This window comes from Oryza brachyantha, chromosome 3, assembly GCF_000231095.2.
Source record: "Oryza brachyantha chromosome 3, ObraRS2, whole genome shotgun sequence".
NCBI classification, from domain to species: domain Eukaryota; kingdom Viridiplantae; phylum Streptophyta; class Magnoliopsida; order Poales; family Poaceae; genus Oryza; species Oryza brachyantha.
This window is the reverse complement of record NC_023165.2, coordinates 6248342-6265962: the sequence shown is the minus strand read 5'-3', so window position 1 is coordinate 6265962 and position 17621 is coordinate 6248342. Positions and strand designations below refer to the sequence as shown.

Genomic DNA, 17621 nt, shown 5'->3' with positions numbered 1-17621 from the left:
TAAGGTCACAATCTCGCGCGCTTCAGAACAGGCAACAATGCTGTCATTTAATTTATGTACTCTTCTACCTGTCATTTATCAGTTTTCTTCAGGGAATGTCCTCCTCTGTGGGCAATTCATTTATGAACCCAGCCAACTTTTAAGTCCGAATGACCTTAAGGACTAATCTGGCACATACAAAAAATTCCCATTTCCCTGTAAAATTTGTTATTTCTTCCCAACTCTTCCATATAAAATCAAACTTGTTAAAAAAAAGGGAAAAATGAGTTGATGGAGCACAAAGAAGCATTCTTTTGTGATATATGTTAACTGTTGAAATAAAAAGGTAAAAGCTGTAAAATTTCTGTGTTTGTGTAAAGTCCAAATCTTCAGATTTGTCACCACACTTCGGTGACGAAATTATTGGGTAAGCTGTCCCCCAAACCGCACAAACGGGGAGATTTGTTTGTTACTCTTTTCACCCAAAGCACCCCAAAAGTTTCTTACATTTTACAGGTGGCTCCCTCTGGTCTTCTCCTACCTCTCGGTTTCTTCACCCTTATCACCTCGTGTTCTTTCCCTTCTGCTACCAACTGTGCCCAGTGAGATCCATATATGGTCCAGCAACTACCGCTGCCCCGTCGTCTCCGGTCGCTTCTACCCTCCCTCTCTCTCTAGAATAGCGGGTTGCTGCAAGGAGAGGGTAGGAGGGGAGAGAGAGAGTTGCTGCCGTCCCGGTCGGCGAGAAGCGGCATTGTCGTCGTTGGGCCAAGAGCAAGAACCAAGAAGAGAAGAGAAGAGGAGGAGGAGGGAGGCGAGGAAGAAGGAGAGCAAGAGGCACTGGAAAGGCGTCTCCTTTGCCTCTAGCCGCTTCCTCTTTCTCCTCCTTGGAGGGAGAGAGAGAGAGAGAAGTGGGAGAGGAGATGGGCGAGATGGTCTTGGCCGGGTACGGCACGGACAAGGCGGTGAGGAGCAGCGTCAGCTTCGAGACGCCGTGCGGCAGGCTGCTGCGCGAGCTTGAGGTGCGTTTTCTCTGCGGGAAGGATGTGCAGTGCAGCCATGGCGTCCTGATTTTGTATCTTTGTAAGAATACGTCCGATTTAAGAAGAAACCGAAGGTTCTTTTGGAAGGAATAGGAGGGTACTTCTTGCCTGATTCGTTCGTTTGTTTGTTTAGATTGTATAAATAGTGGGATTGTGTTGCTTGTTTTTTGGATAAAATTACAGAGTTTGAGCCACTTTGAACTGGTGTTTTTTTTTCCCGTAAATTGTGTGTTTTATTTACAAGACGGGCACGCATTGTCCAACTTGTGCTCAAAAGTTCAACTCCTCCGGTTTCGTGAATTGCAAGCATACTGTTTTCTCTACCAAAAAAGGTTCGCTCTTTTGAACAGATGCTAGGATTTGAGAACAGCAGGAGTTTGTTGCTTCTGCTTACAACTTTGTTGATTTCATTCTTAAAAGGTAAACTTTTGATTTACTGCGAGCTTCTTCTTGGTATTTTTTTTTAACGGAAAGCAAAGCAGATGCGACGATTTCCTTTTCCTTCTTACTGTTAAGTCTGAACTTGGAGCTGAAGGACTTGGAGTAGTACCGCTCATATAGATTCTGAGTTAGGAGCGTTCTGGTGGTACCACTGTTGATGTACCACGAATCAGAAATATTATGTTCGCTAGTATTTATATGAGCTATTGTGTCAATGAGCATCACAATATAAAAAGTTTTTAATAGCATCAGGCGTGCTCGAAATTGGGAATTGTAAGTGAGAGGGCAATCCTCTAATGTTATGCCCCATATTCTTTACTCCAGAAAAAACCCTGCAGAAAGAAAATAAAAACAAATTGAATTCCACCACTAATTCTGTCCAGTGAAGTGGGGCCTGGTTAGGGTATGCAATAACACATCTATATACTTCTTGAGAAGTTAGTAGCTCTCCTGTGAATATTATCCACCCCTGTAGATAAAACCCACGCCCATATTGTATGCACTATATCCTTATCTGAGTTCCATTTTCTGTCCCCATTCAGCGTTGTCTGTGGTTGAGCAGTGAGCTTGCTTCTTCAAAAGCCTGCAAATTAGACTTTTGTTCCTTGTGGCATGAAATTATATGGGCTATAACAATTTCTAGTCAGTTTGTCATTGTGTCAATGAGATAAATAAAAGCATCAAATATGCAAATGTTTTTTCTAAAAAATTACTGTCAGATGTAGCGATCAGGTGCTGTACATTTTTCCTCTTTGGATGTTACGAGCTTATATGTAACTATTGCAACTATTTCCATTCTAACATGACTTTCTGTTTTTAGCAAATATGGACTGAGATTGGGGAGCGTGAAGAAGATAAAGATCGCATGTTCTTAGAACTTGAAACAGAGTGCATGCGTGTGTACCGTCGGAAGGTTGATAGTGCCAATGCTGAGAGATCCCAGCTCCGTCAATCATTGATGGCCAAAGAAGCAGAGCTTAAAGTTTTAGTGGCTTCAATAGGTGAAAGTACCCCAAAATTTAAGGTATCATCTATATTTCTATTTTTTCCTCTTGTTCCAGGCCTTGCGCCTAGGAACTTGATTATTAGGCCTATTGTGTGTCTAAGGTTTGATTTGTCTGTAGAACTGCAGATATTGGTAGGTTATTGTGCACAAGTATGAAATCATTGTTAGTGCCATGCTGCTGCACCTCGTAGAATATACTTAGCAGGTTGGCCATCTTTGTTCAAATAATGATGGGATCATATCACTGCAACATGCACAGATGGGTCACTTGGTTGGTACATAGTCATGTCTGATGGGTACATTCGAGAAACTAGTAGTGTAGCACGCCATTCAAAGGGCATTTTCTTTTCTGGTCAGAATTATAATTATGAACCATCTACAAGAATCATTGGATAATATATTTTCTTGTAATTTAAGTCTCCCTGGATGATGCATCTAGTTTTTCTTTTACACATGAGGTCGATACACAACATAAAGATTTATTGATAGTACAGTGGATTTTCATTTGAATTCCACTTGGTGATGGTATTTATAAAGAAAAGAGAAAACATAGCTGTTAGTCCTTTGATTCCCAACTTCTACATGCACTGGCCTCTGTTTTAATTGCTTTTGGCATATTTAGGATATATTAATTAAGGGCATCAAACAAAGGTGAATTATTATGCTTCATTATATTGTAGATACTCTGTTTTAGATGTTTGGCTTCACTGTATAATCTGCATAAACTGGTAGCCTCCATTTTTGAGTAATTTGCAATGTTCATCTACAGGTGGATGAAAAACAATCATTGAAAGATCAACTTGCCAAAGTGACGCCGCTATTGGATGATCTCAGGTCAAAGAAAGAAGAAAGAATAAAACAATTCTCACTTTTGCAGTCTCAAATTGAGAAGATAAAGGCACAAATTTCAGATCACAATAATCAGGATGACATTGGCCCAGTCAATCATTCCAAGGACGATCATGATTTGTCAACCAGAAGGCTTTCTGATCTTCAAGTGGAGCTTCGCAATTTACAGAAAGAGAAGGTAATTAATGATGTTGAGTTAGAATAGTTCTCTGCTCAACTTGCTTCAATCTAGCCATCACGTGGATATGAGTCGCGCCACAGAAAAAGTTAAAAATAATTCAACTATACATGTCAAAATTAACATATGTGTGTTCATGGAAGTTGCATATGACTAGATATTGACAATAAGGTGAATCGTGGACATCAAAGTATATGTAAACATTTGTGTGCTGTAGCCATTATATGTTTATCTATTGTTTCAACCATAAACTGTAACTTCCAAGATCCAACGTGCTGAGAACAAGATTAGTTATGTAGTTCAAAGGATAAATTATGCGTTTTTGTTATCTAAAATCCTTACTTTGCAATGCTATATTGTTGTATTAGCACAAGCAATAATTCTTTTCATTCCCTTGTTCAGTCTGACCGTCTTCAGAAGGTCTTCATATATGTCGATGAAGTGCACTGCCTATGCTCTGTGCTTGGGATGGATTTTGCAAACACAGTTAAAGACGTGCATCCAAGTTTGCATGGGGCCAACTCAGAAAATTCAACGAATATCAGTGATAGCACCCTTGAAGGTCTTACTCAGACCATCCTTAAACTCAAAGCGGAAAAGAGGACTAGAGTTTCAAAGGTGATTCCTCTTAGCAAAACTATAGATACAGATGTGTCTCATTTTCACTTTATAGCTTCTCTAACTATTTGGAAATTTGTTCAGTTGCAAGAAATCGTCGAAAAGCTCCACAAGTTATGGAATTTGATGGAGTCAACTGAACAAGAGAGGAGACAATTTGCCAAAGTAGCTGGTGTTCTTGGATCTACTGAGGAAGAGATCACTTCTCCTAATATCCTGTCATTGGAGACAATTCAGGAGGTTTGGCTACTATCTGTGAGATACTTATTTCTTTACAAGCTGTAATTTGTACTCATTAGCATAATTATTTGAATATTTAGACAGAAGAGGAAGTTGAGAGACTAACTAAACAAAAAGCAAGTAGAATGAAGGAGCTTGTTCTTAAGAAAAGGTTAGAACTAGAAGACATCTGCAGTAATGCGCATATGGAGCCTGACATGAGCACGGCACCTGAGAAGATAATTGCATTGATTGATTCTGGTATATTACTGATACTTTCTCTTGCTTGTATGAAAATTGCTGTTGGGGAATATCTTGAATGTTCTAAAAGAATTTCGTGTACCAGGTCTAGTGGATCCTTGTGAACTTCTTTCCAGCATTGAAACACAGATAGCAAAAGCAAGGGAGGAATCCCTAACTAGGAAAGATATCATGGAGAGAGTAGACAGGTGGCTCTCAGCTTGTGACGAAGAAACCTGGCTTGAGGAATATAACCAGGTATGATTCATTTCTCTCTGACACTTTTTTGTTTTAATTGTTCTGAATATTCAGATAGAATGGTTGGCAACATATGTTTTACATCTCTTTTATGATTTAATTAATATCTTCAAGGTTTTTATGTGTCCTTGTGCAGGATAGTAGCAGGTATAGTGCTGGTAGGGGTGCCCATATAAATCTCAAGCGTGCAGAGAAGGCAAGGATACTTGTTCAGAAAATACCATGTGAGTCTTTGTTTCCATGTTTGTTAGTAACTTCAGTTGAACACTGTTGCATTCTGCTAAAATATTTGTTGAACTGCTGTAATGGTTCCGATATAGATAAAATCTTGTTAAGCACTGATGTTCTCCAAACAATAATCACTAAGCATTTCCTAATTCACAAGCACAATCTACTAGCTGCTTCTTACATAGATCTATCTATAGTCACTCGTTCACTTGGTATATAATATGAGAAGATATACTTTCTGTGCAGCAATGATTGACAATTTGATAGCCAAAACATTTGCGTGGGAGGATGAAAGAAACTTGCCATTTTTATATGATGGGGTAAGTCGTGAGCTACCATATTTATCATCATTATAGTATGCTAAGTTCCATTGAATCAAAAATTGAATTTCTGTTCCACTGAATCACAAATTGAATTTGCATGTGAAGGCCCGTCTTGTTGCCATTTTGGAAGAGCAAAAACTCAGAAGGGTACAAAAGGAGGAAGACAAGAGACGGCACCGGGTATGAATTGTACCACATCATGTTCTCCTTTTGGCATTACGACCACAAAGTTGACTCCTCACTATTTGGATGTGTTGATAATTCTCGCTACAGGACCAGAAGAAACTGCAAAGCTTGTTGCTTAAGGAGAAGGAGCTGATTTTTGGTTCCAAGCCTAGTCCAAAAAAGACAAGCAGCTTTAATAGGAGGACGAGTAGCCATCACCCAAATGGAAATGGAGCTGGGTTCATGACCCCAGCCCCCCGTAGAGTTTCTGCAGGCAGTGCCACTCCTGAGCTTCTAACCCCACGCTCATATTCTGGACGCTACAATAACTACTTTAAAGAGAACAGGAGGCTGACTGCCGCACCACTGAACTTCTCGACGGTTTCGAAGGAAGATAGCATGTCATCCTTTGCCTCCATTAGCGGCTCAGAACCTGATTCTCCATTGGTTTTGCACTGAGATCTTATCGTTTGATTGGATGTTTATGAGAATTTGTCACAATTGATCTTTTGAGGTTCTGATAATCCTGATTTCCAAATGCCCGCATTTCTGGTTAGGGGGGAAAGACTTTCTGTGCAAGAAGGATGACAGTGAAGACTTTATGGTGGTTGGCCATTGTGTGTTAACTGTTGACATTGCTAATGAGTGACGACAGATTGTGACAGGATTTAGATAAGATTTGCCTGTAGATATATGACCTAACATCTGTGGTGGTGCTGTACTTAATTTACGTGGATTGATCACTGGGTTGGTTAGGAAGCATGCTAAGTTGTGCATTCTATTCATTTTGTGGTATTCTTTTTTTGGAGTTATGTATTTAGCTATGTATCATTGTTTTGCATGTGAAAAGGAGGTTGGTGTTGATTTTCAGTCCAAAGTGTCGTGCCTTCACCCTGCAGACTCAACCTGAGGTCCTGTACTTATCTATTGGATCACATATTGTTTGCTATACTGATGTGAATGTTGTAGTTCATATTTCAGCCAGGAAGCGGTCATTCTGAGCAACTGGTTTTAAAATTATTGTGCTTTCAGCAGCTGGTTTTAGTTGGTTGCCAACTGTTGATGTGGTTTAGGGGATTAAAACTGTTTGTGGGATGGAGGCCGATAGACACGTGACACAAGGCAAAATGAGATTAACGGTGATGATATATTATTGAGATAAATAAGATTATCAGATGATTAGCATTCTAAACCAGGGTTCGTGTTACTGGGGCTATCCGTGGATACCACCGCGGTAACTGAGCCCTCCACAGAGACACGGCTTCGGTAAGTCGCGGTAACTAAGTTTAAATTTAAGGAGAATTTAAAAAAGTTAAGGAAATTTAATAAAAAAATATGTTGTATATGTTGATATACAGTGTAGCTTTGTCAAAAAAATTTATGAAAAAATGTATTTCTAGTGTAATTAAAAATCATAAACGAGAATTTCAGAAAACAAAATTAAAAAATAGTATATTCCAAGTAATATTTGGAAAATGGTTAAGAATATTTTGTGTTGAGTCATTATTAATTTATACTAGACACTAGGGTATATAATTAGGGTATATAATGTTGAAATACAAATATACAACGAATATATGAAAAATATATATATAGAAAAAATATACATACATGTTAGTACATACATAATAGTTTTATTTATAATAGTGGGTAGTATGTATAGTTATAACGTAACAATCAAAATAAAGTTGTTATTTGTTATTGGTGTGAATTATTTGGTGAAGGGTGATATGACAGTGTATGTTTGTATGTTACAATATCAAGAATTTAGAAAAAGTTTTGTGAAAATTTTCTTCCTTTTCATATAACATGTTCTATTTTTCCTATGTCATAAATATAGTTACAAAATATTTTCCAATTTTTCATGTATTTTTTTAGATTTTTTAAGGTTTTTTTTTGCATTTGACATTACACCCGCGGTCTCCTCGTGTTAACCGCGGTCTCCTCGTGGTAACCGCGGTCTCTTTGTGGTAACCGCGGTTTCGGCTGCAAAAACCGTGCGGGAAACCATAGTAACCACAGTTCTTATGCATGTTCCAGCAAGTAGTTACCGCGGTTACCGTGACAAACCGTGCGGCAAGCCGAGAAAACCGCGTGGGTTTAAATTCAAATTTTTGGATTCAAATTCATCACGGTTTTTTTGGTTACCGTGCGGGATCCGTGGGAGCGCGGCGTCACGGTTTTGACGGTTTGCGCGGTAAGTGGAACCCTGTTGTGAACAATGGAAAGACATGGGTCTTTTTAGTCAAAATTATGCATCTGCAAATACTCTGCCAGCCAGCTGATGGCGGGTGAATATCAAAAAATCAAGACACTAAAATTGTTACAATTTTTACAACGCGACTCCACTGATATGCATAGAGAACAAGCTTGTATCACTAAACAGTCGGTTTACAGGAAATGACTTGAGAACAAAAATATTTCCTACAGAAGGACTTGTCCGAAAGAATGATTGAATTTTACTAATTTTTTTATTTTTTAAATATTTTTAATAAATAATTTTATTACTAAATATCGGGGAAAATTTTTTCCACCGTATAAACCTTTTGACCACGTCACCAATATGCCATGGTAAAATAACGCTTTCACGCAGAGTTTTTAGCATGGAAGGCTTGCAATGCAGGATTGAAATCGTTTTTCTTGTTGCATTGCAGTGATATGCTTTTGCTAGCAGCTATGCCTTGCCTTATAACCTAAACAAACATGATTGGTTGTTTTGCTTGTTTTGATTAAAGTTTATAATACTTTCTGTGCTTTAATTACATTTCAGATAGAACCAAAAGAAGCAATAGCAAATTATCCTTGGTCTGGTGAAGCGAAAAAAATTTATCGTAGGAGAAATGTTGATAATGCAAATCTACATGGGAGATGCGTAATGGATAATGATTATAATCTTGATATCATGATGAGAAAAGACGGTGAGATAAAGAATGACACTTATGATATAATTAATAATTTTATCACATGACATGCATTCCCCTCTCGAGTTTTTATCATGAAAAGCAATATGGGACGGCTAACTCTACCAAGTATAATGAAATACTCCTCTGACAAGTTTGAACTATGGATAAAAGATGAGGGACAACAACTTTTATAGAATGAACAAGTAAATATGTCATTGTTATTCAAACAATGATATGATAAGTTTATTCTTTATTTAATAATTTTGCATTTCTATTTGTTTTTATTTTAGTAAAATCTTACTTTTATGCATTTGCAGTGATTTTTGTGATATGGTTGAAAAGCTTAGTCATAGGAAAATATTGTTTAAAAATCTCAACCCGAAGAACCTATATGTATCTGATGATTTTCATCTTCTAGGATACTTGTGCACTTGTGCTGGTAACAGAAGTATACTTGTGCTCGTAGCATAAGGTAGTATTATCTTTTTTATCCTCCATGTCATTTAGTGCTTTATCTTTAATAATTTTTTACTAATAACTCAGCGAAATAGTGTTAATTTAACTCTATTCTTATTTTTCACACCGTCTCACATTAGAATATGGTTAATTTACTCTCCGTTGTATATCAAGCATAATCACTACAGGTTTTTCCAAGTTTCATGCATCACGTAGAGTTGAAGCTCCATTGTACTGTTTGATACACCTAACATGGAATTACATCATCATTAACTTAAATCCTAAACTATTACTGTTTTACTACTATACCTGTTCATGAACAGTAATAATAATTCACTCAGTAATTGTAAAAAGAATCATTAATCATATAATGATAAATGTTCTGGTCAAATTTTTTGTTTAACTTAGTAAACTGAAACATACTTTTTTTCTATTTAATACAACGGAGCAATTATCAATAGAACTAAGCAAAATGGAGCAATGTAAATCGGTTAAATATGTTATAGAATATATGTTTAATAAATGAAAAGTTGAACTGAATCATGAAGTAAGAAGATTTAGGAGAGGGGGAAGAAGAGAGAAGTAACAAGAAGAGAGGGCTAAATTATACTATTCATGACCTGTCGTGGATGAAAAATTGCTAGAGATATTAGATGAAATTATCAATCATCAAAATAAATTGCTAGAGATATTAGATGAAATTATCAATCATCAAAGTTGAACTGAATCATGAAGTAAGAAGATTTAGTTTGGCCGAACCAGGCAAGCCACCAACCGCCCTCTTCTTCCTCCGAGTTTCTGATAGGTGGGTCCTTATGACGGTTTGAGGTGCAATGACAATTATCTTGGTCGATATCCCTGTCAGGCGGACCCTCTTATCCTCAAGCTTGATTGAGAGTGAGGTTTCCTCCATTTCTTCTCCACTTTTATTAATTATTCATACAAGCACAATATTTCCAAGTACAAATATATTATTCTGAAATAAATATGCATTGCAAGCGTAGCTAGTCCCGCTTATTTTAGTTAAATTGACGGTTGAAACTGATCAATAACGACCGTCAGCAGCAAACCTTCACAAACTTGTTTTAGGGCAAGACCACAAATTGAAAGCTTGTGGGTTGACCCTAATCGGCTAGGAGGCGACACTCCAAGAGTAACAAGACGAGCACGGATGCCAATGATGATCCCCAAAAGCTTCACACACCTAGAAAACCTCTCACTAGATCCAAAGGAATCAAGCTCTAAATACTAGGAGAGATAACGATGGAAGCCAGCCACGCCAGCGACAGCGTTATCTTACCACACTATTAATCAGTAAAAATATTTTTCTGCAAGGTTTAGTAATAAAATTTTGTATTAAAAGGTTTAAAAAATAAAAAAAATTCAAAATAGCAATTATCGCGTCCAGTTCAGGCAGAGCTATCCATTTCTTAGCATGCTGCAAAGCCAAGATATCTGTGACATGCAGTGCCAAAGGTCAAATCAAATGTAGTACTTCTGTACAGTTTGGCACGCACAAGTATCCATCATATTTGTCGCTTTTGGTGCCTATTCTCAGAAAAGTGAACTGGCAACAACGATGATTGAAATTCAACGTACAAATATAGAACTGATAGATAATGTACAGAACTACAAAACTCTACTACCCAACACTTTCTGCCGACATAATGGTTGCAGGCAAGCAAAATAACCTGCAAAATATATTGCTAAATGAAGTTAATTAACCAGTGTATTGTGTATTAAAGCAAACCATTTAATAAAAAGGAAAAACCGAAGTCATAGGCTAGTTGCTCGTCAGTTGTCACAATAGTTCTGAAGACCAACAGTATTTATGTTTCAGCTGCTGTTAAGATTCACCTATCCATACTAGGGAAAAGGTTGTCCAAAACACAAACGCACATTTCCTTTAAGCAATCTTCTTTCAGATTTATATCTCTTCAGACCACAACATCAGTTACCTAACTATGTCTGGAAGGCGGGAACACCACTAACCAGTTAGGAAGTTTGCTGTCCCGGTGGGAATTTCAGCCATGCTACTGACTCTCTAGTACTCAGCTAATTTCTTATCAACTAAAGACAATATATTCCCTTTGCTGTCTCAAAATAGAAAACCCTACTACTTGCAAGGAAATGTCAAATCCAGTATTAGATTTTAAAAAAAAAATTAAAAAAAATTGAGATGTAGTAGTAACTAATAAGAGAATGCTTGATTGGTGATCACCATGTAAAAGTTGTGCACAAAACTATTTACTTGAAGCTGAATATTTCAAAAGTTTAATGCTTTTAACAAATATATCAAACTTAAATGGCTAACAGAAAAACCAACTTTGTAGCAACAAAAGATCACATAAACCCATAAACCATCGAGTACATACACTCAAGGAAGGCAAAACATACACAGGAAAAAAGGGGGGAAACAGCATGCCAGGCTGCCAGTAAAAGTTAAGCCTTTCAATATCTTCTGATATTGCAGCCCCATTGTTTGCTCTACAGAGTATAAGCTGGTGCCAATTTTTGAGTTAATTTTAGGGTTTCTCAATTGTAGTTTCTTTTCCAGCATATATAGAAGTTCTGCCCACAATATTTTTTGGTTGCTTAGCCGTTCAACAGCTTATCAACTCTATTGGTTCCATATAAACAGGAAAATTGTCAAAAAAAAAAGAGAGAAAAATTATTGATTTTTTGGCTTGACACAAACAAGAAAAGAAAAGGATCACACCAAAGAACTTAATTTGCATCTGATATCTAAATCCAAAAACGTAGCTAAAGATCATGGACAGATGAATAAACATATGAAGGGGGCTTTAGTTCCAAAGTTATTGCAGTGACAATGATACATGAACATTTAATGGCAATCACCATACAGATACAAACAGTATAATATGATAAACACAGAATATCTGGAACTAAATAGCTCATGAGGTTCGGAAGGGATGAGAGCAACCATAGCCCGTAGCTATCAAAACAAAAATTCTCAGATTAAACCCTCAAACTTGTTACATCAATCACATGAATACAGCTCCACCTGATAGCGACCATAGAACATAATAAAATAATTAGAAAATTCAACCTTCTATGTTGTTGCACTGCTATGTCTGTAATAACCACAACCATAGGCCCCACGTCTTTCAAAAAAGACCAATATAGCATGGTTAACCCTCCAAACAAAATTTCAAATTAAATATATATTGAGCTACACTATCAACCTTTTGCAGGTGACGCCACAGCAAAAGTGAACGCCAAAAAATCTGTGTGCGGTCATGGATTCTCCCATCATAAACCATTGAAGTTGTGGCCCTATACTAACAACTTCATCTCTGATGACTTCCAACTTTTATCAGAACAATGGTATGCTTATTTTCAGCATTACACACTCAAGCTGCTACAGGTACCATATGTCAAGATACACACCAATGTTGTCTGATCGGCCGATTGGACCTGATCGCCATGGCATCGATCAGGCTGATTAATCGTCGATCAGCCTGATTAATTGAGGCTGATCGGTATAGTAGGACAGTATATTTACCAGAACATAATAACCCTATATACTATTCAGTGTGCAGCATAAAATGCAATAATAGAGGTATTATTTGATGGTTAGATGGTACTTACCTTTGAGCTTTGTTGTTTGAGATTCCAGCCCAACTAAAATTCTACGGGACAAAAGACTGTCTAGGTTGGCCCAAAACTCTAGACACATTCTGATCGGTCTGATCGGTAGGGGCTTTTGATTGCCCGATTGATCGGACCTGATTGTCAACTAATCGGACGATCAGAAACCTGATCAGCTTGATCGTTTAGAATGATTTGATCGAGGTCAGGGGACCGATTAGCGATTAATTGGGCTCAGATAACATTGATACACACTCGAAAGCACACACAACGATGAGCTAATAAATGTAAGATAGAAAGACAATTCAATAGCCAAAGAATTAGGTTCAATGGAGCTGTATTTGTCCAAACACTCCCTAAGCAAGCATAGGCCTGCTCAGGATACATGTATACTCAAGTCTTAATCACATAAGCAAACCATGTTCACCGTCCACTAGTCCATTACATTGTCTTATAAATCTCTCCATTTTTTCCCTATCGTGAGATCAGCATCTATAATTAGACGTGCAATCTTTCTAATCCTACTGGAAGAAGAAGACTAGCATCAGTTACAAGCATTTGTACTGTAGCATCACAACGCTAACTCATTAGCAATTCGCGATTTGGTACTAAAAGGGAACCCAAAGAGAAAGCTGTACCTCCGCTCTCAAAAGTCGAAGGTTTTGAGATACGCCGGATCCTTCTTGGCCCGCTCCTGGAACTTCCGGAACCACCGGTCAAGGATGTCCGTGGGCACCACCAGCTTGCCGCCATCGGCGCCGCAGAACGACTGCATGAAGTTGAACAGGTTCTCGCCGACGCGGAGCGCGACGCGCTCGGCGCGTTGCTCGTCGGGGGGCGGCGGCAGCGCCGCGGCGTCCTCTACAGCCACGCCCAGCTTCGGCGGGCCGACCGGGGGCTCCGGGTCGTCGCCGGCCTCAGGAAGCGGGAGGCTCGCGGAGGGGCGCCCGGGGCCGAGCGCGCCGAGGAACGCGAAGGGGCGATTGGCGGCCGGCTGGAAGTAGACGGCCACGGCCTTGCCCGGCGGGAGCGCCGCCGCGGCGGCTGGGAGCAGGAAGACGACGGCGGAGCGCGGGGCGGCGGCGAGGGCGAGCGTGGAGAGGTCGAGCGCCCAGGAGTTGGGCGCCACCTGCGCGAAGGCGGTGGCGTCGAGGGGGAAGCTGTGGTCCGGGAAGACGACGCCGAACATGGCGGCTGCTGCTGGATCGCGGGGGAGCGGAGGGAACGCTCTCGGCGCTCCGATCAACTTATACAGTGGAAGAACTGAGGGTTCTAGAAGCTGCGCGTAAATTCCCAAACTGCAGCCATCGCGCTAGACCCGGGATAGACCCGGTCTAATAGTTGGTTTACTGGATGAACGGTTGGCTTATTATTTATTAATATTATTATATTTGATTTATATTATTTTTAATAATAACCCTTATAAATTGATAAAATAATATATAAATAAAACAATATATGTCTTATTACTGTAGAAATGAAAACCAACTTCCCGTCCAATTCGACTTTTTTACTGTGTCGATAAGTAGACAAGAAGTACAGTAAAGTTGTTTAATGAATCAACCAACATTACCATATTACTACCTCCGTCTCATAATAATTTTATTTTTCATTTTTTCGTGTCCAACGTTTGACCATTCGTCTTATTTGAAATTTTTTTTACGATTAATATTTTATTGTTACTAGATGATAAAATATGAATAGTACTTTATACGTGACTAATTTTTTTTAAGTTTTTGCACAAATTTTTCAAATAAAACGAATGGTCAAACGTTGGACACGGAAAAACGAAAAATAAGGTTATTATAGGACGAAGGTAGTAAAACCGATTAGCTGCCAAATTGAAATTTACTAATGAATGGTTAGTAGGTAATTTAAATTTGGTAAATTAATGAAAGGGTTAGGCGTGTTTCAACCATCGATAACCTACTAAAATTTGGAAGTTTATAGAAACTGTCAGTCTTAAAAATCACAATGAAAATTGGCAGTTCCAAACCAGACATTAGCTCCATATGTCGCTAACGCCAAATTTCGACAGTATCACTTTTAGGGTAACTTTGCTGTGGCCAACAAACCAAATTGGCTCATAGCTTGAGGTTAACTTTTATGAGCCTTTTTAAATCGCACCTTCTTATCTATATAGGGTGGTAACTGGTAAGAGCTGAGTACGAATTTTAGCCATGAATTTTTATTAGTTTTATATAGTGATAATATATTCTTTCACTCCTTATTAAAAAATTTCTGATCAAAGGGGACGGGTTAATGCATTCAATTCTCCGCCTAGTTTTTTTTTCATATATTATTTCACTCCTTATTAAAAAATTTCTGATCAAAAGTGACAAAACTAAGGCCAGCATGAAACAGACCTACAGAGGAAAATCTCATGCGGCCCATATCGTTGGAGGTCGGAAGGCCTAGTCCATCTAAGGAGCGGCCCACATTGTTTCCGTTCGGCCCACACAAAGCAGCAGGCCCATTTGAAGAATTTTTAGAATTTTTAATTTTATTTATTAAATAATTTACAAATTTAATTTCAAAAAATAACAGAACTAACCTCCTCCCGCCCTCTAGGAGGGCGGAAAGGTGACGTGGCAAACGGCCACACGGTCCTGAGGGACGGCCAGAAACGACGGCTCGGCAAATTTTGTATTTAGGCTCTTTCCGCCCTCTGTAAGGGTGGCAAGGGCCTAAATGCAAAATTTACTGTGCCGCTCGAAAATTTTGCGAATTAACCGTGGTTTGATAGAGATATGTATAATGTATGAAATTATTTAATCAATAGTATTATTTGGTTTAGTGGTCATCACCCCTCGGACCAGAGGTTGAATCTCCACGAGAGCATATTTTTTTTCCTATTTTTGGCCAGCTCGAGAAAAAATCAAAGAGAAAATATACTCTTCCAAGGATTCGACATATGGTCTCCTAGATAGAAGCGAGGGACAATGACAACTAAACGAAGGGAGCACTTGTGAATAATCAATTACATAGATTATACATATATTTATTAAACTGCGGGTCAATCACAAAAATTATCGGTTCAATCACAAAATTCCCAGGTAGCACGATGAAATTGCATTTAGGCCCTTGCCGCCCTCTGTAAGGGCGGAAAGGGCCAAAATGCAAATTTTGCCGTGTATCGTTTTGAGCCGTCCCTCGCGACCGACTGGCCGTTTGCCACGTCACCTTTCCGCCCTTCTATAGGGCGGGAGGAGGTTAGTTTTATGATTTTTTGAAATGTAAAATTAAATTTGTAAATTATTTAATAAATAAAATTTAAAATTCAAAAAATTCTCCATTTGAAAGACTTGACGGGCACTCGCGCCATAGTTTCCTTCTCCCTCGCGACCTCGCGGCGCAGCCTAGCGCACTCTCCCCGGCCATGGCGGATTGGCGTGCAATTCAAGAAATTCAAATCCCAACTCATCACTGCCGCGCCCTCCACATCCCCACGTTCACCTCGACACCGACTCGGATTTCGCGCCACGAATTCGAATCGGACTCTGCCCCTGTCCCCCGTCTCCGCTTCGAGCTCGAGTTCGCGACCACTGGTGGCGATATAAGGTGGCCAGAGACGCATCGCAGAGGAACCCATTGCCCCGCCCCCTCCTGAGAGCGCGTCTCCATCTCTCGCATTCCTCCTCTCCGTTGATCGCGGGAGATCGACTTCCTGTCCAGTCCAGCAGCGATCGAACCCAAGGACGACATGGTGGCTCAAGGCCCCCTCCGGCGGTGGAAGCCCTTCCTCCCGGCGTTCTCCTCCATAGACGCCGCCATCGTGGCCGCCGAGCCGGGCCTCTCCCGTGTCGAGTTCCGGGACGCGAGGCTCAAGATCTTGGAGATGCTCCGCGGGGCGACGGATGACGAGGTGGCGGAGGAGCTCTGCATCGTGCTCGATGGCGTGATGATCGAGTCGCTCAGGACGCTCGAGATGGTGCCGGCGATGCCGGACATGCTGCGGTCCACCGATCTCGCCAAGGACGTCGGTGCTCTGAGGGATCATAAGTCGGAGCGAGTCCGTGACCTGGCCACCGGCATCGTCCGCGGGTGGAGGGCGTCCGTGAAGGACCAGATCGTCAAGTACGTAGCCGCCATGAAGAAGGTGTCTCAGGTGCTGGAACCCGACGAGACCGACGACCATCTTCGTGCAGAGAAGGCGCCGGCAGTCGCTGGAAGCTGCGGCCGCCGCGAGCGTCTCTCTTCGTGCAGTACCGACGAGACCTACCATCAGGCCAACATCCTCGAGCCGTCGCCGCCCAAGAAGACGGCAACCACATTGGAGCCGTCCTTCCGCAATAAGCAAAGCACGCCGGTTGCCAAGACGACCAAGATGGAGCCGCCGCGGGAGAAGGCGCCGGCCGTCTCTGGAAGCTTCCGCCGCCGCGAGAGCTTGACGTTGTACAATACCGACAAGACCTACCACCAGGCCAAGATCCTCGAGCCGTCGGCGGCGCCCAAGAAGATGGCAAACGCATGGGAGTCGTCGTTCCCAAAGAAGGAGAGCACACCGGTTGCCAAGACGGCCGAGATGGAGCGGCCGCGACAGAAGCTGCCGGCAGCCGCGGGAAGCTTCCGGCAAGAGACTGTCACCGCTTGCAGCGCCGGCGAGAAGGCCCGCATTCCCCTCAACGTCGCAAAACGGAAACTCCGCGAAAGCTACCAGGAAGCAGAGGACGCGAAGCGGCAGCGCACAGTCCGGGTGATCGAGGCGCCGGACATGGCGAAGCAGAGGCGGAGGAAGATGCATCCCATCCTTGGGGAGAGAACCCAATCGAGATGCTCATCCTCTAGTATCACGAGGTCGTTTTCGCGTCGTTGAGTTTAGGGTTCTTTCTTCCTCAACTGTTAAAAGATGTACCGCAACTATGATCTGATGATCGTACCCACCCCTGTAACTTGATGTGCTTAATTAACTCTTTTGAGTATCATTCTGCTCGAGCAATCGAGCTGGATTACTAATGTACTCCTGTTTATGTTAAAAAAAACAATGAGTTCATGATTAAATTCGAGCAAATAGCCTCCTGCGGCATAGTACGCATGGTGTCGATCGAATCGGACTATCGAAATTGTGTGTCGTTCCTTTCACCTTGCTACTCTAGAGATTCA

General features: G+C 40.7%; 3 protein-coding genes across 3 annotated transcripts; 2 read left to right on the top strand and 1 right to left on the bottom strand.

Annotated features, from left to right (window-relative positions):
* Nucleotides 1–569: 569 nt before the first annotated feature.
* Nucleotides 570–6423, top strand: LOC102719935 (65-kDa microtubule-associated protein 7-like). Its single transcript, XM_006649640.3, has 11 exons — nucleotides 570–1001; nucleotides 2284–2487; nucleotides 3239–3496; nucleotides 3899–4114; nucleotides 4199–4354; nucleotides 4435–4594; nucleotides 4680–4831; nucleotides 4968–5055; nucleotides 5306–5379; nucleotides 5488–5562; nucleotides 5656–6423. The coding sequence occupies exons 1-11, from the start codon at nucleotides 903–905 to the stop codon at nucleotides 6004–6006; spliced, it is 1833 nt and encodes a 610-aa protein (XP_006649703.1). The 5' UTR covers nucleotides 570–902; the 3' UTR covers nucleotides 6007–6423.
* A 3819-nt stretch (nucleotides 6424–10242) lies between these two features.
* Nucleotides 10243–16223, bottom strand: LOC102715001. The gene is made up of 3 exons (XM_040522865.1): nucleotides 15975–16223; nucleotides 13157–13830; nucleotides 10243–10597 (listed from the first exon to the last, which is right to left on the bottom strand). Exons 1-2 carry the CDS (start codon nucleotides 16221–16223, stop codon nucleotides 13165–13167), a joined length of 915 nt encoding a protein of 304 aa, XP_040378799.1. The 3' UTR covers nucleotides 10243–10597; nucleotides 13157–13164.
* Nucleotides 16175–17399, top strand: LOC102714720 (probable mediator of RNA polymerase II transcription subunit 26c). The gene is made up of 3 exons (XM_040522853.1): nucleotides 16175–16662; nucleotides 16747–16866; nucleotides 17065–17399. The coding sequence occupies exons 1-3, from the start codon at nucleotides 16222–16224 to the stop codon at nucleotides 17332–17334; spliced, it is 831 nt and encodes a 276-aa protein (XP_040378787.1). The 5' UTR covers nucleotides 16175–16221; the 3' UTR covers nucleotides 17335–17399.
* The last annotated feature ends 222 nt before the right edge of the window (nucleotides 17400–17621 follow it).